This window comes from Microcaecilia unicolor, chromosome 1 (assembly GCF_901765095.1).
Source record: "Microcaecilia unicolor chromosome 1, aMicUni1.1, whole genome shotgun sequence".
NCBI classification, from domain to species: Eukaryota; Metazoa; Chordata; class Amphibia; order Gymnophiona; family Siphonopidae; genus Microcaecilia; species Microcaecilia unicolor.
Genome location: NC_044031.1, coordinates 697461887 through 697485723, shown reverse-complemented (window position 1 = coordinate 697485723; position 23837 = coordinate 697461887). Strand labels below are relative to the sequence as shown.

At 43.8% G+C, this 23837-nt stretch overlaps 1 protein-coding gene across 1 annotated transcript in view; it reads left to right on the top strand.

Annotated features, from left to right (window-relative positions):
* Positions 1 to 23837, top strand: part of FAM189A1 (family with sequence similarity 189 member A1) — an 842971-nt gene that overhangs the window by 799447 nt on the left and 19687 nt on the right. The window contains exons 8-9 of the mRNA XM_030188559.1: positions 7390 to 7465; positions 15654 to 16247. Of these exons, the coding sequence (XP_030044419.1) occupies positions 7390 to 7465; positions 15654 to 16247 (670 nt within the window). The remainder of the gene's footprint in view (positions 1 to 7389; positions 7466 to 15653; positions 16248 to 23837) is intronic.

Sequence of the window (23837 nt, the reverse complement as noted above, 5' to 3'; positions counted from 1 at the left end):
TTTTCAATGGGATTAAGGTCTGGTGACTGGCTAGGCCACTCCATGACCCTAATGTGCTTCTTCCTGAGCCACTCCTTTGTTGCCTTGGCTGTATGTTTTGGGTCATTGTCGTGCTGGAAGACCCAGCCACGACCCATTTTTAAGGCCCTGGCGGAGGGAAGGAGGTTGTCACTCAGAATTGTACGGTACATGGCCCCATCCATTCTCCCATTGATGCGGTGAAGTAGTCCTGTGCCCTTAGCAGAGAAACACCCTCAAAACATAACATTTCCACCTCCATGCTTGACAGTGGGGACGGTGTTCTTTGGGTCATAGGCAGCATTTCTCTTCCTCCAAACACGGCGAGTTGAGTTCATGCCAAAGAGCTCAATTTTTGTCTCATCTGACCACAGCACCTTCTCCCAATCACTCTCGGCATCATCCAGGTGTTCACTGGCAAACTTCAGACGGGCCGTCACATGTGCCTTCCGGAGCAGGGGGACCTTGCGGGCACTGCAGGATTGCAATCCGTTATGTCGTAATGTGTTACCAATGGTTTTCGTGGTGACAGTGGTCCCAGCTGCCTTGAGATCATTGACAAGTTCCCCCCTTGTAGTTGTAGGCTGATTTCTAACCTTCCTCATGATCAAGGATACCCCACGAGGTGAGATTTTGCGTGGAGCCCCAGATCTTTGTCGATTGACAGTCATTTTGTACTTCTTCCATTTTCTTACTATGGCACCAACAGTTGTCTCCTTCTCGCCCAGCGTCTTACTGATGGTTTTGTAGCCCATTCCAGCCTTGTGCAGGTGTATGATCTTGTCCCTGACATCCTTAGACAGCTCCTTGCTCTTGGCCATTTTGTAGAGGTTAGAGTCTGACTGATTCACTGAGTCTGTGGACAGGTGTCTTTCATACAGGTGACCATTGCCGACAGCTGTCTGTCATGCAGGTAACGAGTTGATTTGGAGCATCTACCTGGTCTGTAGGGGCCAGATCTCTTACTGGTTGGTGGGGGATCAAATACTTATTTCCCTCTGCAGAATGCAAATAAATTCATATACTTTCCACAATGTGATTTTCCGGATTTAATTTGTGATGTGCTATCTCTCACTGTTACCAATAACCTACCCTTCAATTATGGGCTGCTCATGTCTTTGTCAGTGGGCAAACTTACAAAATCAGCAAGGGATCAAATACTTATTTCCACCACTGTATTTCTAGTTTGTGCCTATTGTATCTTCTATCCCATTAACTGCCATTGAATATACCTGATTAGCCCCGGCAAGCGATTAAACAGCCACTTAAATCGTTTTGAATGTGAACGCCATAGTAACTTAGAGGATGATGGCAGATAAAGACCTGAATGGTCCATCAAGTCTGCCCAATAGTCACATTCATTATCAATTTATGATTAAACCAACAATTAATGTGGTATAAAATACATATACTTGATCCTGTTCTTTCTTTGACATTTTTGGGACACAGAACTTAGACATCTGCCTGGTACTGGTCTTACGTCCCAGCTCCTGGAGTTGCCATTGAAGTCCACTCCAACCTATCCTGATCTATCTTTCCATATAAAGGACACAGACCATAGACATCTGCCCAGCACTGGAGTGGAGGAGTAGCCTTGTGACTGTGGGCAAGTCACTTAGCCCTCCATTGCCCCAGGTACATATAAGTACCTGTATATACTATGTAAACCACTTTGAATGTAGTTGCAAAAACCACAGAAAGGTGGTATATCAAGTCCCATTCCTTTCCCTCTCATGTTCCAACTACTGGAGTTGCCATCAAAGCCCCTTCTAGCCCATCTTGATCTGTGGGATGGTTTGGACAGAGTAAGCAAACAAACAACAAATTTTTCTTAAACTGTTATAGAGCTGAGTAATACAGATATTGTAGACCTTTTTTGCAATAATTTATAGAGAGGGAGGAGAAAAGATGAGCTATACTTATGTAATATGTAACCCTGGTCCCATTCAAGACAGTCCTGAATGTCAGCTAAGTTCTTAGGGTTAGGCACCTGGACAAAGGACTACTGTTCTGATCCTTTTTTCTATTCCTGTTTTTATATCCCACTGGAATCAAAACACTCCCTGGGTCTTGGCGAGGGTTCAGCCAACCTTGTACTTAAAATGACAGACACTTTTATCCCCATTGCCCTTCCCCAATTACAGTTCCCTGTCAGGCATTGATGTGTTATTTTCTCTCATATCTCCTAAGTACATCTATACCCATTCACATTCTCCACAGACGAATCAACTGGGTATATGCCTCCCCGTCGACAACAACTTCCATCACTCCTTCCAACACCCTGGCTAGGAGCCAGCTATGAACTAGTATTACCCTGAGGGAAAATTCCCCAATGTTTACTCCATTACCAATTCCCCAGGGGGTTACGCTTACAATACTAGAATGTATAAAATTATTACTCAGAAGTCTTTGACAGATTCTATAAATGTACCTTGGGGAAAATGGTGCAAAAGTTCTTGCTTATGAGAATATTCTCCATATGAATTCACACATATATCTCAATTAGTGTCCACGCACCGTATCAATTTATAACCTAGACAATGCAGCATTCTTTAAATTAATTTGGATGCTCTTAATTAAGAAACCTAAATGCTCAGTTAAATGTATTTTTTTATATGTTCCCTTTGGAAATTTGAGACATTTAGAAACACAGCATGGGAATTCCCTGGGCTCACATAGAGGGGCTTAATCGAACAGGGCACCCAAGTATTCCTGAGGGCGTCCTTGCAGGACGTCCCCGCGAAGGGGTGGGGAAACCCCTATTATCGAAACAAGATGGCCGGCCATCTTTCGTTTCGATAATACGGTCAGGGATGCCCATATCTCAACATTTAGGTTGACCTTAGAGATGGTCGTCCCCGGTTTTCGGCGATAATGGAAACCGAGGACGCCCATCTCAAAAACTACCAAATCCAACTCATTTGGTCATGGGAGGAGCCAGCATTCGTAGTGCACTGGTCTCCCTGACATGCCAGGACACCAACCAGGCACCCTAGGGGGCACTGCAGTGGACTAACTGATGCACTAACTGAACGGAAAAAGCCCTTCCCTTATCGATCCCTTAGCGATTCGGAAAGGAACGGGCATGCATGAAGGAAATCGCGTGCAAATGAGCTGTTTGCTGTTAGCTCATTTGCACACGATTTCCTTCCTAAGGAGGGGAAGCCAGTGCAGAGCAGCCAAGCGTTATGCGTAGCTGCTCTGCGCATGCCAAAGACGGCTTCATACACGCAGACAAGCTGCGTGTATAATAGCCGTCTACAACCTTAAAAAAACACAAGTCCAGGTGAAAATGTCCAAGTGCTTGTCAGGGATGTGTTTTGTTTTTTTTTTTGTATGGGTGAAGGATGTCCAGGTGTTAGGTACCTGGATGTTTCTTTGAGAAAGATGTCTATTCCTTTGCTATGCCTCCAACACCCCCTTTATTTATTTTGGATCACAAGTAGCAGCAGTGGGATTTGAAAAGGCCAGCTCTGGAGTGCAAGACCAGTGTTCTAACCACTAGGCCACTCCTCCACTCCACTCCACGCCCTTGAAATTTGGCTGTCCCTGTGGATGTCCAAAATGTTTGATAGAAGGATGTCAACGCCTTCGCTATGCCTCTGCTTATACACACACACCTCCCCTCCCCCCCCTTCCCCAGGGACTTGCATACTGCTGCGATGGACCTGAGTATATTTGAGGCTGACAAAAAAAGTTTTTAAAGTTGTTTTTTTCAGGGTGGGAGGGGGTTAGTCACCACTGGGTGAGTCAGGGGAAGTCATCCCCGATTCCCTCCGGTGGTCATCTGGTCAGTTCAGGCACCTTTTTGAGGCTTGGTCGTAACAAAAAATGGACCAAGTAAAGTCGGCCAAGTGCTCGTCATGGATGCCCTTCTTTTTTCCATTATCGCTCGAGGACGCCCATCTGTTAGGCACGCCCCAGTCCCGCCTTTGCTACGCCTATGACATGACCCCGGGAACTTTGGTCGTCCCTGCGACGGGAAGCAGTTGGGGGTCGCCCAAAATCGGCTTTCAATTATGCCGATTTGGGCGACCCTGAGAGAAGGACGCCCATCTCCCGATTTGTGTCAAAAGATGGGCGCCCTTCTCTTTCGAAAATAAGCCTGATAGTCTCATTAACTATTTGTCTGATCCAATCTGGATATCGGTGGTAATTTTAATGTTCATGAAAGATGGCAAGCTATACTTTGACAAACAGAATATTGAATAACTCTCTGAACTTCTAACACAGCCAACAGCAGATTTTTTCTGACAGACAGTTGCAGGCATAGCTTTGGAAAAAAAAACTATTTAGGGTTTCTTTACTGGAATTATTTTCTGAGTGCAGGTGGAAAGACACTGACTGCAGAATGTTTGCTGAATATCAGGAATCCTATTTCACAAGCTTTTAGCTGCTTAACCACTGAATTTATTACTTTGGCAACACATGGAAAATTCTCCTGCCAATAAAGTTATCTGAAACAGTTGACATGAGGAGTCTCTCCTCTTCTGTAGTCATCTAGTGGATTATCAGGCATTTCTTTTGCTCGCAAAAACATATACATATAATTCTTTTTACCTTTCCAAGTAGACCATGAAGCTTTTATTTAAAAAAGGCAATTCATGATTTCCTTTGATAAATTCCCAATCTTTGCTACCTTTGGGCCTCTTTTACAAAGCTGGGCTATGAACTTGCAGAACTATTGTTAGTAATATGTAATTTATTTTTAAAATCAAGCATGGTACTGGAAGATTGGAGGGTGGCCAAAGTTATTCAAAGTTGTTAAATCGCAAGAGGATTGTGAAAAATTGCAAGACGACATTACAAGACTGGGAGACTGTGCATCCAAATGGCAGATGACGTTTAATGTGAGAAAGTACACAGTGATGCATGTGGGAAAGAGGAACCCAAACTATAGCTACATAATCCAAGGTTTCATGTTAGGAGTCACCTACCAGGAAAAGGATCTAGGAGTCATTGTTGATGATTTTTTTGAAACCCTCTGCTCAGTGTGTTGCGGCGGCAAAGAAAGCAAATAGAATGTTAGGTATTATTAGAAAAGGAATGGAAAATAAAAACGAGGATGTTATAATGCTTTTATATCACTCCATGGTGCAACCACACCTTGAATACCGTGTGCAATTCTGGTCACCACATCTCAAAAAAGATATAGTGGAATTAGAAAAGACGCAGAGAAGGGCAACGAAAATGAAAAAGGGGATGGAACGACTTCCCTATGAGGAAAGACTAAAGCAGCTAGGGCTCTTCAGCTTGGAGTAAAAACAGCTGTTAGGAGATATGATAGAGGTATATAAAATACTGAGTGGAGTGGAGTGGAGTGGAATGGGTAGACGTGAATCGCTTGTTTACTCTTTCCAAAACTACTAGGACTAGGGGGGACGTAATGAAGTTATAAAGTAGTAAATTTAAAACGAATTGGAGAAAATATTTCTTCACTCAATGTATAATTAAACTCTGGAATTTGTTGCAAGAGAATATGGTTAAAGCAGTTAGCTTAGCGGGGTTTAAAAAAGGTTTGGCTAGTTTCCTAAAAGAAAAGTCCCTAAGCCATTATTAAAATGCACATGGGAAAATCCACTGCTTATTTCTGGAATAAGCAGCATAAAATATATTGGACTGTTTTGGGATCTTGCCAGGTACTTGTGACCTGGATTTGCCATTGTTAGAAACAGGATTCTAGGCTTGATGGACCTTCGGTCTCTCCCAGTATGGCAACACTTGATTCTTGATGTGGCAAATGAGAGGAAGCCCTCAATTGCTATGGGCTTCCTCTCATTTGCTGCTCGGGAAGCACCAGCACTGTGTAACCAGCTGTAATTGGGCAGGGCAGCACGCTGCCCGGTTATTGTTGGGTTAGCGCAAGAGCCTTTACCACCACCTCAATGGGTAGTGGTAAGTGCCCCCCCCCCCCCCAAAAAAAAATGGCTGGTCGGCAAGTGCTTCACTTGTCGCATGGCCATTTCCTGAAAAAAACAAAGACCTGCCTTTTACCCACTATGGTAAAAGGGGACCTCGATGTGTGTCAAAAACACGCGCTGACACCAGCGCAGGTCCCCTTTTGCCACAGCTTCATAATAATGGCCCTAACTAATTTAGTTGTGTGCACATCTTGGATCTGTGCCAAAATGTCAGTGCTGATATTTCAACACCATATCTAACAATCTTCCGTAGATTACTGAAAACGAACCTATTCAAGAAAGCTTACCATAATGTTCCATCTTAAATACAAAACAAATAGACTTTACAAGAACTAGACAAAACCGAACTTTTGTCATTTAACTGTTTAACCTCACTGCTATTAAAGTAAGCTGCATAATACGCATTACCAACCTACTTCCTAGATTGACAAGGTATCTTTATAGTCGATGACCTAACTTATGCTACAACTCATTTTATCACTAAGAAACCTCTATGCAATGCCATAATGCATTCCTCTGTACCATGTATGTATGCACCTTAATCCAAAATCATTTGTATGTAATACCAAAATATACTCTTTTTTTACCATGTATGCATGCACCTCAATGTAATACCATCTGAAATTCTGTACCGGAAATGGTGAGCGCCGTCACGGCATAATGTAAGCCACATTGAGCCTGCAAATAGGTGGGAAAATGTGGGATACAAATGCTACAAATAAATAAATAAATAAATAGAATCCGGGGGCACTTGTGCCCTTAAATTTATAGAACACTAGTAGTTGTTAAAGTCAACTGGATATCTGGGCATCATTCTACAGATGATACATGCAGCTCGCTTAGTGAGTAAATGCAAGGGGATATTCACAAGAGAGGAGCATGGGTGAGACCAACACTTACATGCGTAACTTATAAAATACTACATTTAGGTGCACACACACATGCCTGCTATTGATACGGCTTAAGTGGGTACACCTAAATCTAGGCACATTGAAGTCAACTTACACTAATATTCAATAGCAGAATTTTGCCACCCCAAATGTCATTATGGAATTAGTTCTCAGCAGACTGCATCACTACCTAAATTGTGGCATCCAGTTATAGAATTGCCCCATATGTCAGGATTCATGGGTTGTGATTTCTTTATCTGAAGCTCATGGAACGTAAGATCTAGAAGCCCATTTATCTTGTTGATTTGGGAGGGAAAATCTAGTGATTCTACAAAACATTTTCTCCAGTTCTCTGGTTTATGCCATTCTCTGATCATGAAGACATTGGATTCTACCAACCCTAGGAATACCAATCTCTATTGTGTGCTTCATGAAGAGCTGTATATCAAGTCAAATAAACCATAAGCCATAGTGCATTTACTGATGTTGAAACAGTTGAATTACTTAGTGGTTTAATGTCTCTGATGGTTAACACTGGTTTCTGTACTGTTTCTATGTAGGTGGCAACTACAGAACATCAGGTGACAGAATCCAGCTTGGGTGAAAGAAATACAACTGCAGGTTTTAGCACACAAGGTAGTATTGTCTTGAGCATCACTATTTTCTCCCAAAGAGAGCATGTGTGTCCATTATTGAGTGAAAGTGACCATCTGTATTTCCTTTGTAGCATAATTTTTTACAGTGCTAAGCATGAATATTTTATTATAACTCTGCTGTGTGAACTGTTGACCACCTGGAGCAGTGTATCTGATTTTATTTTCTATCGTATGATCTTGTCTGCACCATTGTGAGACGCTGTGTCAGAGTCAAGATCCCAAAATAGATACAGTATGTGTTGAAGAAATCAAAACACATGCATATCAGTGGACTAGATGATTTGTAAATATTTATTGTTTTTTCTACTTAATTTTATCACATCTTCTATCAGATTTGAACCTTGATATCAGGGCTATTATTCAAGAGATTTGTTTGAGTAACTTCTTGGGGTGTGATGTCTTTATGCAATTACTAGTAAGAGAGGCCCGTTTCTGAGAGAGATGAAACGGGCGCTAGCAAGGTTGTGGGGCAGGGGGAGATGGGGTTTGCAGCCTGTAGAGGCATGTTCAGCGACCGAGCTGTCCCCGAAGCACCCTGCAGGCACGGGGAGATAGTGTCCTGCAGGCACGGGGAGATAGCGTTTGGAGCCTCGCGAGCGGACGTCAGCGAGCCAGTTGTCCCCCAACCCCCCCCCCCCCCCCCGGTCGTCAGCGAGGCAGCTGTCCCCAAACCCCCCTCGAGGCACCTGCGAACTCCGTGATGGTGTTTCCGTCACCGGGATCGCGCATTACTTTCGTGCAGTGTGGTCCGGCGCAGATATTTCCTCCAGTGTGGTCCGCCCTCGTCGTCATGACGTTCTGACGCGAGGGCGGGGCATACAGCGATTCAGAGTTCAGACTTCTGATTTGCAGGCATGGGCAAACAGGATATCTCTGGCGCTTCACTGTTCCGGTTTAGAGGGGCTTTTGAGGCTTCATTTAGAACGTTGGGGTTGCGAATTATGTCCAGAAGGGGCGTGGCTGAGGGCGGGTCCTGAGTGACAGTGAGTGGTGCTTGAGTGAGAGTGAGTGTTCCTGGCAGCCTAGCCTTCAGTGTTTCCCTTCCACAGAGTAAGCTTCAGATTGTTCCAGGTGAGAATTATTATATAGGATATTTAACAGCCCAACTTAATATCTGCCCACTGAATATATTTTTTAAGTCAACTGGATATCTTATTTGGTTGACTTTTAACTGGATATTGGGTTACGGAATATTGACCCTAAGGTCTTTTTTTAGCATATATTATTATAGATTACAAGAGATTGTTGCCAAATCTTTCCCTATTGCTTGAAAAAATGGTTACAAGCAGGCCCCTTGTTTCCTGCAATTTTGCTGCCACGGGAAAGATCATAAAATCAAGCCTTCCCATGGAATTCCCCATTTCCCTTGGAATCACTGTGGTTCCGGAAATTGAAGCAGAAGCCCTCATATCTTTTTCCCCTCCCCCATTCATTCTGCAGTGATTCCAGCATAATACGAGGAAACAGCATCACTACCCTTGGCGTAGCTAAGGGTGGGCCTGGGTGGGCACAGGCCCACCCATTCTTGCCTCAGGCCCACTCAGTCTAGTTGCCCCCAAAGCATCTCTCTGGCGGTGCCTCATTCCTCTCCTTCTCTCTCATAGCAGCTGCCCGTCTCCCCCCCCCCCCCCCCATCTACCTTTGAGCCATCGCTGGCAGCGATTCCTGTGCCTGCCAACCCTACAGGCTTCCATCTACCGTTTTCCTGCCCTCGATTACATAACTTCCTGTTTCTTCACTGGCGGTAGAGGGAAGCCTACAGAGCTGGTACAGGTTGCTTACTAGAATCTGTGCTTGCAACAGCTAGAGGTAGACTGGGTAGGGAGAGAGGAACAGATGCCGGGTTGTGGGGGAGGGGGAGAGGAGCAGATGCTGGGCAGAAGGGCAGAAAGTTGACAATAGCAGTTGCAGAGGAAAAGTTTTTAAAAAACCTACATGTATGTATGGGGGTGGGGTGGGGAGGGGGTGAGAAGAGCCCACCCAGGTTAACTCGGAGCCCACCCAAAATGACATGTCTGGCTACGCTCTTGCTATGGTACCTTGGACCTTGTTGCCGTGCTGTCCTGCTGGTCATGGAATGTCACGCTTTGAACTGTGCAGCCCTACAGTGTTGCATATGGTTCAAAGGACAACATCGTCCCCAGACAGCAAAGGAAGAAGTTGTGGCCCAAGCATCTTGCCGCTACTGCCTTTGTCATGCAGTTAAGTTAGGATAAGGGGGTAATTGAAAGGACTTAAGGGAGGGGGAAGGAATATGTGTAAGGAATTGTGTTGAAAGAAAGTGAATAATTGTATTGGAAAAGTTCAGGAGGAAGGGCACAGAGAAAATAAGTGAGTGCTTTGAAGTGAGGGGATTGTAAATTAGAATGTGGGTTGTGAGTGAGGGGATTGAAGAAGCTATGGGTTATGAGTGAGCAGATCAGAGGGAAATATGTGAAAGAGAGAGAGAGAGAGAGAGTACATAAGGGGATGGAAGGGGCTTTGGAATATGAGAGTGAATGGATGGAAGGGTTGTGGGATGTGATTGGATCGTCCTTCTCCCTCCCCTGCTTCCTTACCATGCTCCCTCACCCAATATCTCCTCCTCTCCTCATCTCAGAATCCCCTCTCTTCCCTTCCTCCGATCAGTTTCTTTCTCCTTCCTGATTCCTTCATTCTCCCCTCACTTTACACACCTCTATCCCTACCCCACTGCCCCTCCTGCCTGAAATCATGTTTCCATTTCCCTCCCCTGAGATCCCTTCTCTCCCCCCCCCCTTTCTTTACTTTATTCACTTGATATACCACTGAATGTAAAAATCACACCTAAATGGTCTATAGTCAAAAATGTAAAAATCTTTAGGACCCTTCCCCTTTTCCTGTTCTCTGTCCCTTTCTTCCCGTCTTAGCACTGATCACTAAGATCCCTTCTTCCTACAAAAGAACCAAACATAGTAACATAGCAAATGACGGCAGATAAAGACCTGTACGGTCCATCCAGTCTGCCCAACAAGATAAATTCATTTTACATGTTATGTGATACTTTACCCGAGTTTGATTCGTTCTTGCCATTCTCAGGGCACAGACCGTAGAAATCTGCCCAGTACTGTTCTTGTACTAAGTTCTGAAGCTAACGTCGAAGCCCCTTAAAATTTACACTCCAGCCCATCCCTCTCTATTCCGTCAGGATCAGGGCGTAGACCGTAAAAGTCTGCCCAGCTCCTGTTTTGTTTCCCAATTACCGGCGTCGCTACCCAATCTCTGCTAAGATTCCATGGAACCATTCCTTCTAAACAGGATTCCTTTGTGTTTATGGGAAATGGGACTTGATATACTGCCTTTCTGTGGTATTTTTGCAACTACATTCAAAGCGGTTTACATATATACAGGTACTTATTTTGTACCTGGGGCAATGGAGGGTTAAGTGACTTGCTCAGCATCACAAGGAGCTGCAATGGGAATCAAACCCAGTTCCCCAGGATCAAAGTCCGCTGCACTAACCACTAGGCTACTAGGCTACTCCTACGCATGTTTGAATTCCATTACCGTTTTCATCTCCACCACCTTCCACGGGAGGGCATTCCACATATCCACCACCCTCTCTGTGAAAAAATACTTCCTGACATTAATCCCGAGTCTGCCCACCCTTCAACCTCAATTCTAGTTCTACCGCCTTCCCATCTCCAAAAAAGGTTTGTTTGCGGATTAACACCTTTCAAATATTTGAACATCTGTATTATGTCACCCCTGTTTCTCCTTTCCTCCAAGGTATACATGTTCAGGTCAGCAAGTCTCTCCTCATATGTTTTGCAACACAAATCCTATACCATTTTTATAGCTTTTCTTTTCACTGCTTCCAGTCTTTTTACATCTTTAGCAAGATACGGCCTCCAAAACTGAACACAATACTCCAAATAGTTTAACTGGAAACACAAGAAGCAATATTTAATATACAAATGCATTCAAGTTTGCCACAGAATTACTGCAGAATTTCATAAACTTTGCAGCAGGATATTCCTTCTCTTGTCACTGAATTTGCCTTTCAGCAGGCACAGAAAATTGTCGATGTGTCATCTTTGGAGAATGAAGGGTTGCTCTTAGTCTTTCAAATAAAATGCCATTTGTGGCTGTGCCCCATATTTCTTTCACAATTTTGTTTCTACCAAGATTTCAGCAGTTTATCCTGTTTGTCCCACCTCTGCTTTGTAAATGAATTAGGCTTCAGCCTAGGCTGACTAATTCTAGTCTCCCAGTGAGGCATAAGAGGCATTTCCTGAAAAAAGGAAAGTTCAGTTTGTTTTCATACTCTTTTTTTCCTGATTTTCAGATACTTTTTCAGTTCAGTTTGATCTTTTATGTTAATAAACATTTTAACATGCATTAACATTAATTCATAGAAGTTTATAGTAACATAGGAACTGACAGCAGATAAAAACCTGAATGATCCGTTCAGTCTGCCCAACAGTCACATTCATTCTCAATTCAAGATTAAATCAACAATGAACGTGTTGTACTTGATCATGGTCTTTCTTTGTTGTTTCTGGGACACAGACCCTAGAAGTCCACCCAGCTCTGCCCTTATGTTCCAACTACTGGAGTTTCCGTCAAAGCCCACTCCAGCCAATCCAAATTGTCTTGTCATTTGTGGGACACAGACCGTCCTCATGTTCCAAATTACTGGAGTTTCCATCTAGGCTGTCTCCAGCCCATCCTAAACCAGATTGCTATATCAAAGATGCCAAGTTACCCAGTTCCAGGACTGGCCTGCTGGAGATATTGGGCAGGTCCTGGATTTCTAACCACCCCCATCCTGGTGCATTATGAACCTTGCAGCACTGATTTCAATGGGCAGAATCAGGCACCACAAATCCCACACTGCTTTGGAATGGACGTTCAAAGCCAGGACTGGCCCAAAATCTCCAGCCTGGAACTAGGTAACTTGGCATCTCTGCTATATGCAGGACTCAGATCGTACAAGCCAGCCTAGCACTGGCCTTAGTTGATACAGCTAGAGTTGCCATCTAAGCATGATTGTTAATTCATAGGTTAAAGTATATTAAATAGATTTTGCATGCACTGTTTGTAGGAGCCTAAACAAATCAAATGCATGCTAATGAATGCACATCCTTAACTTACGTGGAAGAATTTGTCTCCCATTCATTGACAATTATGTTACACACCACCAGTGGTATGTCTATGTATATGTATGTTTCGCCAAACAGCTGCCTCAGGGGCAGAGGAATATCAGCTGGTGTGAAATTTCAAGTTTCAGCAAACTGATAAAAACTGTGTCTCCAACCTGGGAGTTAAAAGTGGCAAATAAAGACTATCCAGCTGATATTCAGCGCTATGTAACTAGCCAGGGGTTAAACACTAATATTCAGCATGAGATAGCCAGTTATCCAGCCGCAAATATTCAGCACTTTGCTGGCCAAGTTAAGCGACCAAATTGGACCACCGAAATAGCAGGCCTATCTTTGGCTTCTATAAACTTAACCAGTCAGCACTGAATATTAACTTCGCCGGTTAAATTTATAGCGGTCAAGAAAATATGGATATTCATTGCCAGTTATTGGAAATAGCCTGCCATTGAATATCTAGGCTCAGCGCTGACCTCAGGACTTAGCTGGCCTGCCTCCCACGGGCTGAATATCAGCCCCTGTGTTTTTCATATGGTGTACTTCTCTCCTGTTCTCCATATTGGATTTCGTGGACTGTTTGCCTTGTTTCCTCAACACGGTATTGGGATGCCTATGATGCACTAATCTTAATTGTCCCCATGGTTTTTAAATGCTGTGCTTCAAAATAGAAAATGCCAGTAAAAACACTGCTGCCTGAAGCAGATGACCAATGAGAGTAGGCAGTGGTGTAGGAAGGGCGGGGCGGTGGGAGCGGTCCGCCCCGGGTGCACGCTGCTGGAGGGTGCAGAGAGCAGCCGCGCGCCTGTCGGCTTCGCTGGTTCCCTGCTCCCTCTGCCCCTTCCTGTTCCGGGGCAGAGGGAGCAGGGAGCCAGTGGAGCCGACAGGTGCGTGGCTGCTCTCTGCACCCTCCAGCAGTCAAGAATGCACCCGGGGGGGGGGGGGGGTGTCTGATGCGCTGGGGAGGGGGGTGTCATTGCACCGGGGGGGGGGGTGTCATGCTGCACCCTTGGGGGACGGACGCCGCTGCACCCGGGGGGGGGGGGGCGCAGCGGCGATCCACCCTGGGTGGCAGCTGACCTAGGGTCGCCACTGAGAGTAGGTACCAAGTCAGACTAAAATATGGCACTTCTGAGCAGGAACCCTGGCTTCCCTGGTTCACATCCTGCCACTCTATCAGACTACTCCTGTACTCCAACATTAGCTTTTGAGAACTATTTGTGAATATTTAATTGCATTGAGAATTAGAAAAGAAGGTAACAACCACATAATGGGACTGATGACTGCTTTTTGTGTTGTGAATTTTTTCTTTAAATATGCTTTTTTAATATTAGGTATATGTTTATGATAAGCTGCCTAGATTTGTCGATAGTGCGGGGTACAAATATTTTACATAAATAAATTTACTGCAGGTTATTGCAATACTTTAATACACTGTTCAGTAAAGGGCATGACATTTTAACACAATCTAGTAAATAGGCCCCAACTTAAGATCTAGGTTTGAAATTGAATCCCACCCCAATTACTCTTCCTGTGAGCCTAGGACTTGTCTTCTCTCTCTCTCTGCTCAAAGTTAAGATTGCAAGTTATTTGCAATTATGTAAATCAGGCTGTAGAGTACTGACTGCACTGAGGATGTTTTATATTGTGCCAAAATATGTCATTTAAAAACCATCATAATGCTTTTTTCTTTTGTAGACTAGGCACAGTGCAGTCCCTCTCCATTGTTGGTTGCCACATACTTAGAGCAAAAGTCCTGCTCTGTCCTTTTCCTTAGTTGCCAACAGTTGCAATGATGACCCAGGGCGTTAGTGCCAGCACACCTGTCCCTTCATATTAGCATGTCCCATTGCCAGACTTGTATTTATTACTGCCTGCCTGATACGCTTGGATTCATATAGTTCTGATGGCATCTGCATTCACAATGCCAGGCTTGCAGCCAAGGTCCTGTGCTCAGACCGCATGCCAAAGTTCCACCAGTCCATTGTCCATCAGCAAGCCTCAGTCAGGAAAGTCATAATTCAGGAGGGCCCAGAACTGGCAAGTTCAGCCCAGATAGTCACTGCTACGGCACAGGAAGCAACAACACAAAAAAAGACAGAATGACATTTAAATCCGATCACTAATGAGTCTCAGGGAAAAAGAGAACTGCTGTTGCCAACAGACACAGACCGTGAGTACTATGAAATAATTGTATGACAGGGTGGCTATAAAAAAAAGGTCCAAATGTGCCTATTTTATGCTTATTTTATAAAGGCTACTAATGAAAAAGAATCCAATCATCCACTGCTGCATTAAATAAATGTGTTTTATTCAGTATTAAAACCATCAGAATTCAGAGCTGAATGAAAGCAACTTTCTAAATGTTATGTAACCTCTCACCACCTTCAAAAAGCAAAACCAACAGCATACGCTCATAGTAAATTGTGTATCATCATACACAGATCTGTGTCCATTATGCAAATCAACTGTACCCTCTATAATCATAGAAGAGAAAGCCTGCACAAATTAATGTCTTTCAGTTTCTTTTGAAATGTCATCATGCATGGTATCATTTGCAATTCTCCTGGCAAAGACATTCCATGGTACTGGTCCAGTAATTGAAAACTCACTTGCACAAGTTTCTTTCAAGCGAACCTGATGAAATGAAGGTTCTAGCAGATGGAACCAAGACAATGTCAATAACCTAGCTGGCCAATAAAGTTTAAATTATTGTGCACATGTAATGCGAAATTCTTTAATGAAACTTTCAGAAGTCTATATGGAGTTTTAAATTGACAATGGCATTGACACAGATTTCTGTGGTAGCATTTAATTAATCTAATTAGCCCAATTTTGTATATTAACCAGCTTAGCATAATATTCAGGTTAATGATAAAACATCCATGTTGCCATTAACACAAGAGTGTTAGTGCTTATTGAGCATCCATACAGGCTTTTCACACCATTTAGTAAATAGGTTCCAGAATTTTGAAGTGCTTTTTCCATAATTCACTGCAGTATTACCAAACATTCTGGCAATAATTTGGCTTGTGTGCTTTTCTTATCTAGTGTCTGTGGACAGTACCTCCTTGCTGATCTCTGAAGTTGCTGATGTCCCCGACCATAGCTGCTCGTCAGAAGACCTGTGCTCCTTGGAGGTTCAGGGCTCTTTGCGTTCTGCAGATTTTTCACCATACAGCACCATTCGTACAGCTGCCACAGAAAGCAGCTGTACCAGCCTAGAGCACAGTGTTCGCTGTGGATTCCACTGGACTAACTCACAGTGCTCACCCGATGAGGATGGAGGTTTGAGCAGAACATTCATGGACCGATGCCAAGGACAGGAATATGAAAATTCTACGCACCCTAGATCCACCAACTGTTCTTTGGAGAATTTCTGTACAGTGGAGAAGGAATCCCAGGGCTCCTTGAGAGAAAACAAAGTGTCTCCATCTTTGAAACCAATGAAACGGTGTTGCGGAGGTGGCTTTGGGCAACTGGCTGCAAATGCTCAGCCATCTCACAGTACTGTGCCTGCAAATACTTCATCACAGTCTGGCTGTCGGGAGAGAACTCTCCAGCAACATCGAAGTAGAAAATACAGATTTTCTAATATAGTCCGATCTACTAGTGACCCTGTTTCATGTTCATCCAGCACAGAAGGTAAATGTGGGCCAGTAAGACACTATAGTATGGAACAAACCAAGCACACTTTAAACGTTTTTAAATTAACATAGTTCTAAAACAAATTAAACACTGAGATGTTTTTTTTTTATATCAAATTATAAGACATTTTTATATCAATACATGCACAGTCTACATGTTCGCTAAAATGTGTCATCCAAAATATGGAATATTCTTCATTTATAGAAATTAGCTCAATGTAAACATAATGCATTTGAAATATATTTTAAGTGTGGGCTAGATGTCTTTGATGTAAAGATTTGGAAGAAAAAAAAAAACAGTTCTGAAGCTAATGTATACATGCACCAACCGTTCTACAATTCATTTGCCATCTCTGAACCAGAGTGCCACTTTGCCTGGTGCAAATGCCAAGTGTGCTATTTCTCTGAAAGACTACCAAGCAGCATTATGAAAAGAAGAAAGCAGAGAAGCTCAAGTGGAAGGAGTAGATACAAGAAATCAAAGCAATTATAGAAGCTAGCCAGTTTTATAGCTGGTAGTACAATAGATACCTTCAGGGCCATTTCTCAAGTAAACCCGAAGTAGAACATGAGAAAGGTAAGTTCAGACAGCCTTATGTAGCATAAACAAGCAAGAAGTGGATACTGGGAAGATGCATCTTAAGAATGGACAAACCAGGAAAAAGGTCCTCAAAAGGAAGATGTGAGGCTTAATTTACTAGTTTTTCCCATAGACACAGAATTGGGGGGGAGGCATATGGGAGGGCTTTTTCTGAGGGGGTACTTGGGGGTACTGAGTACCGGCACCTTTTCCATTGTCTGCTAAAATTGACCCATGGTCTCCAAATTTTAATCAAAGAGCTTAGGCTCTACACACCAATTCTGCCTTGTCATAGATTCTATGACTGGTTACAGGGGGCCTTGTTATTGTGGGTTGGGTCCCTCAGTGATTACCTCACCCCTGAAGGGTGGCCTGGCATTTGAGTACCGGCATCTTTTTTGCTAGATAAAATGTACTGCTTATGGGTCAACTTTCAAAGACATAGTCCAAATTGACCTGTCAAGAAATATATTGGGGCTGAGTTCCTAAATGTATGCTCAAAATTTCACTAAATTCCTACAATTAGGAGTCTAGAAATTGGGTGACAATAAAATATACTTAGAGCATGGAAGAAAGTTAAGAGCTTAGCACAGATTTTAAATTGGGTGAATTTTCAGGAGAAAAATGTGTCTCCTATTTTCAGCCAAACTTAGAAGCCTACATTTTCACTTAGGCGTCTAAGTTTGGCTGAAAATAGGGGACAAATTTAGGCACTTAACTTAGGACCTCTTTTACAAAGCCGCGCTACCGATTCTCAGTGCGGCAAATGACAGGAAGCCCATTCAATTCCTATGGGCTTCCTCTCATTTGCCGCACGGAAATCGCTAGCGAGGCTTTGTAAAAGAAGCCCTTAGGTACAAAGGGGCCCTTTTACTAAACTGCGGTATAATTTACAGTTACCATGACTTAACCCAGGACTTTACCACATGGCAGTTGCAAATGTTATATGACACTTATTGGGGGCATTCTCTGTATTTTACATTAGCACATGGTACCTGCTCTGGATTAACGTGGAAGCACTTAGGAAGCAATTCTGTAAAGTGGTGGCTGGAGGTAAGCGCCTCTTACCTGTGTCAAAGGCACTATCACATTGACAGACACCAGTGTGCACTAGGCAGCTACTCTATAAGGTAGCATCTAAGTACCATGGCACCTAATTGCAAGGACGCTGTACACATGGGTGGACCATGGGCAGGCCATGGGTGTACTTCCAAGTTATTGTGCCAACTTATGCCTGGTATTGACATGGCATAGGAGGATGTGCCTACACGTGGGCGCACCAATAATGGCATCTTGGTAGCAAGATGACATAATAGAATTGGCATTAAGCACACAAGATTGGGACACCTAGACTTAGGTGCCAATTTATAGAATTGCCCTTCAAATGCCTCCTATTTAGGAGGCAGTAAGTAGTCCCCCATTAACTCTCATTAATTATTAAATGTCTTCTATGCCCACTTTTTGGCCATGCCAAACTCCCTTACACAAAAAAGCCCTTAGTAAATTAGGCCCTAAAAATGAAATTAAATAACCATGAAGAAGATTTTTTATTTGAGTGGAGGAGTGGCCTAGTGGTTAGTGTAGTGGACTTTGATCCGGGGGAAGTGAGTTCAATTCCCACTGCAGCTCCCTGTGACCCTGGGCAAGTCATTTAACTCTCCATTGCCCCTGGTACAAAATAAGTACCTGACTATATATGTAAACCACTTTGAATGTAGTTGCAAAAACCTCAGAAAGGCAGTATACCATTTCCCATTTTCAAAAATCTAGCCAATACTTTATTGCCTGTATATTATCATAATGCAATATATTTGTGATTCCAGATATAGCTCGCACAAAAGCTATCAAAGATGATTAAATATTGTCTCTAAAAACAATCAAATAAATATAAGTGGCTTTACTGTTTTTATTGTTTTTCTAGAACATTTTCCCTGTACCAATTTAGCAAAAAATAGATCTAACATTAGAGATTATTTTCTTTAAACAGGTCAATCTATAACACAAACAAAATAGAGTCTCATTGCTTTAAAAACAAGTAGATTTCTTCTTCATGAGTAGAGGGGGGCAGGGGAGAGAAATGCTGGGTATGGATGGGCAGAGGGGGGCAGGGGAGAGAAATGCTGGGCATGGATGAGTAGAGAGGGGCAGGGGAGAGAGGAGAGTTTCAGGACATGGATGGAAGAAAGGGCAAGAGAAATTCTGGACATGGATGGAGGGGAGGGAGAGAGAAGAAATGCTGGACATGGAGGGAAGATAGAGGAAGGAGATTAGATGAGGGAAAAGGAAGTGAGGAGAGAAACTGCACATGGATGGAGAAAATAGGCAGAAGCTGGGTCCACTGTACAGTCAAGTCTGCGGAGGACCAGAAATGAAGAAGAATGGAGGAAAGAAAAGAAATAAATGGAAAGGAAGCCCTGGAAACGGAGTCAAGGGAACAGATAGAGAGCAGCAGAATCAGATACAGGGCCAGCATGTTCAGAGAAACAAATGCACCAGACAACAAAGGTAAAAAAAAATAATTTTATTTTCATTATAGTGTTTGGAATATGACCACTTTGAGAATCAGGTGCTGAACGTTAAAAGTTTATATTTATTTACTTATTTATGGCATTTTATCCCATATTAAACATGAATTAGATTGGAACCTGGGATCATTTAATTTTTTTTTTCCTGGAGAGAGTAATGCATTGCCCCCCCCCCCCCCCCCCCGGCTATAGCCAGCTCTGCAATTTTAGGGGGGGCGCAGAGGTGGACGGGGGGGCGCAGAGGTGGATGTGGGGGGCGCCGAGATGGACCGGGGAGAGAGCCTGTTGTTAAAAATTTACCAGCACACCACTGGATGTAGATTTCTGCATTAGCTTTCTCATGCAGATGCAGCAGGGAACAGGGGGAGAATGCGCCTTGCAGTTAAGCTGTGGGTGGGGGAATTGGAACTATGTGTTACTCTATAAAGGGCGCACAGCCCGGCGTGTGCGCAGATTCTTTCCAGTGCAGATTTTTGGAAACTATTTACCGAATCTGGCCTATAGGGGGATAATTCTCAAAAGATCACCTAAAACTAGGGAAAAATGTCTCAAATTTTCAAAATCTCTTTATACCATTTTGAGACATTTTTCTCTTTTGAAAATGAGCCCCTAAAGGACTTAAAAGGTATTGGAGGGTTGGTGGAGTGCATTTAGGAGACCACCCCCCTGCAATCACCTGGGAGGGAGGGAAGGAAGAGGTGACAGGGAGTGGGGTTCTTGTGCCCACCCATTTTGGGCTAAGGTCTGCCCAAAATTGGGTGTCTGGCTATGCCCCTGGTATGTGCACCCATAGCCATGTAAGTGCTAGCATTCTGAACATTTAAAAACATAAAATAAGCATAGATGTGGGCACCCAGCTTATAAAACTGTCCTTATGATGGACTTTCCCTTCTCATTAGAACTTATAGTCTAGTCAAGACAGGGGGTCCCCGTACTTCTCTGCAAGGGCTCCATAGGGGCGTAGCTAAGTGGGGGCATGGGCCCCCGCAGATTTAGAGCTGGCCCCCTACTTTCAACCCCCTGCCGCCGACCCTGCCCCGCCACATTCAACCCCCTCTCCCGCCCCCGCCCCCGCCATCAGGTACCTTTGCTGGCGGGGGTCCCCAACCCCCGCCAGCTGAAGTCCTCTTCAGCGCCGGTCTCCAGCGCATTGCTGATCTGAATTCTGTTTCTGTAAGTCCTGATGTCGGATGTCAGGACTCACAGAAACAGAATCCAGATCAGTGAGCACGCCAGACTCGGAGACCGGTGCTGAAGGGGACTTCGGCTGGCGGGGGTTGGGGTCCCCCGCTAGCAAAGGTACCTGGTGGTGATGGGGGAGGATTGGCAGCGGCAGGAGGGGGGGTCGAAAGGGACAGGGGAGGGGTGGCGGCGGCGGCAGGGGGGTCAAAAGTGGCAGTGGGATCGGTGGTGCCGGGGGGGGGGGCTAAAATGTGCCCCCTCACCTCGGGCTCTGGACCCCCCTGCTGCTGAAGTCTGGCTACACCCCTGGGGCTCCACCTGTTACTTCCTCATTATTAGCATATCTTTATTCAATTTGTTAAAATATTCATAACAAAATTTCCTATAAGTCAATTCAGACATACCCATGAGCATATCTGTGTACTATGAAGGCCAAAATCAATTGGTCTGATTGCTGGATTATGTCTATTCTGAGGCCTGTCTTACCTTTACAAATGGGCACTGCTTAGAATGAGCTTAGTGTTTTGCAGGTTTCTGAATCATGAGCGTGACGCTCCTGAATCACTGTTCTGTACAAATTCTGTTCCCATTATATTCTCCAAGTAAGAAGTAAGTGATTATCCGCCGATTCATCAAAGGCAGGCCATATTTTACAGCTTGACAAGGTAGAATTTCCAGTGATTTGATATTGAGATGTTAGACTTTCCAGATAATTAGGGCTCTGTTTATCAAAGTGCATTAATATCACATATTGGTATGCAATTTTAACATTCGCATTAACAGCACTCCTAACGTATGAATTACTAAAGGGAATAAAACCTTCAGAGAATCGTGCATTCATAGAAGTACTTTTTATTAATGTATCTACATGAAAGCCACTGTTTATGCAAACACTTAACAATGCCTCTAGAGCTGTAGTTAAATTTTTGCGTTAATATAGAAACACAGCTGCAGAAAATGCACTACATTTAAATCAGTTGATTTGCATATTTTAACATTTTTATTAGCCTATTTAAGGGTTCTTTCAATAAGCAGCTTTAAAAAGTGACCAACGCTACAGTCAGCGGGTGAGTTTACCATACGCTGCGGCCACTTGTAGTGCGGCAGTAAAATGGCCATATTTGCTGTATCCCCTATTAATGGCCATACGCTAATTTCCCAATTAGCGTGCAGTCATTACCACGGGAGCCCTTACTACCATATATTTACTTGGCGGTAAGGGCTCTTGTGCTACTCCCCAGGTAATTGAGCAGCACGCAGCAATGTGCCCATACTACCTGATTAGTGCAAGGTGCACCTACTCTCTGCACATGGGCATGCCTCCCGCACTGAAAAATAAAATATATTTTTCAGTGTGGGATTAGCACATGCTGAGTGGCGCACTATTGCGGGATGCCTCAGCGCATCCCACGGTAATGCTTTTTAGTGTGCTAAAGCCACATGCTAGTGCTACTGTGGCTTAGTAAAAGGGCCCTAAATTTGTAGCACATTAGTCCACATTAATGTTCTCAAAAATGCATTACCATTAAGGTTCTCCCTAACCCTAAGTCAGCACAACTTGAATCCACCTGCCATCATGCTTTCTCTTTTACTGCGACTTTCTACCAGAACTCCCTTCCTCTCTCTTTTTGGGCAGAACCTTCTTGAAGAATTTCAAGAAAGACCTAAAAACTTGGCATTTTCACTAGAATGATCTGCCACTTGGGGAATACGTGGATTGTACCCTCCTTTTTTCTTCCACTTACTTCTTGACCCCTCCCCTCCCACTTACTACTAATAATAATCATTTCTACAGTGCTACTATACATATGCAGCACTGTATACATATATGCAGGTACTTTCTCTGTCCCTAGAGGGCTCACAATCTAAGTTTTTGTACCTGGGGCAATGGAGGGTTAAGTGACTTTACCCAAGGTCACAAGGAGCTGCAGTGGAAATTGATCCCAGGTTGTCAGGATCAAGGCCTGCTGCACTAACCATTATACTCCTCTCCTTTCTCTTTCTTCTGTTTGTCTTTCCTTTGTTGCGATTGTCCTGACATGACCGGTTTTATCCGCTTTCCTTCTTGAATTTTGTAGTTCTTTTCTACTCTGTTTTACCTGTTTGTTTTCATTGATTGTAAACCATCCACTTATGCGAGTCAGCTTGGGTGGTATAGCAAGTTTTGATAAACTATAATAAGGGATAACTTGGCATCTACACTACTACTACTACTACTACTATTTAGCATTTCTATAGCGCTACAAGGCGTACGCAGTGCTGCACAAACATAGAAGAAAGACAGTCCCTGCACAACCCATATCAGAGGAACCAAACTGGCAGTTATGCGCATAAGCACACTAGGCTCTACTTTATAAGGCCACACCTAATTGCTATGGGAGGGAATTCAACAAATGGTGCTCCAAATGTGTCGTCGTAAAAAAATCGGCAGTATGCACGACTCTGTAAAGGGTGCATGCCCTTTATAGTATCATGCTTAACTTTAGGTAAACAGACAGAACAATAAGGGTAATGGAATAAAGAGGTGAGGATAAAAGGACAGGGCAAGTGAGTAGCGGTTAGGAGTCAAAAGCAGTGAAGAGGTGGGCTTTAAGTTTGTACTTGAAAACGGCCAAAGACGGGGCTAGACGTACAGGCTCGGGTAGTCTATTCCATGCGAGGGGTGCAGCAAGATAAAAGGAATGGAGTCATGAATTAGCAGTAGAGGAGAAGGGGACAGATAAGAGAGATTTATCTACAGAACAGAGTACCCGAGAGGGGGTGTAGGGAGAGACAAGAGTGGATAGGTACTGGGGAGCGGCAGAGTTGAATGCACTTATAGGTCAATAAGAGAAGTTTGAATTGAATGCGGGAATGGATAGGGAGCCAGTGAAGTGACTTAAGGAGAGGGCTAATGTGAGCAAAGCGACTTTGGTGGAAAATAAGTCGTGCAGCAGAGTTTTGGACTGATTGAAGAGGAGAGAGATGGCTAAGAGGGGAGGCCGGTGAGAAGCAGGTTACAATAATCAAGATGAGAGGTGATAAGAGCGTGGATAAGGGTTCTGGTAGAGTGCTCAGAGATGAAGGGATGGATTTTGCTGATGTTATAGAGAAAGAAACAACAGGTTTTGGCAATCTGTTGAATGTGAGCAGAGAAGGAGAGAGCGGAGTCAAAGATGACCCCAAAGTTATGAGCTGATGAGACAGGGAGAATGGTAGTGCCATCCACAGAAATAGAGAAAGGGGGGAGAGGAGAGGTAGGTTTAGGGGGAAAGATGAGAAGCTCAGTTTTGGCCATGTTAAGTTTCAGATGACGTTGAGA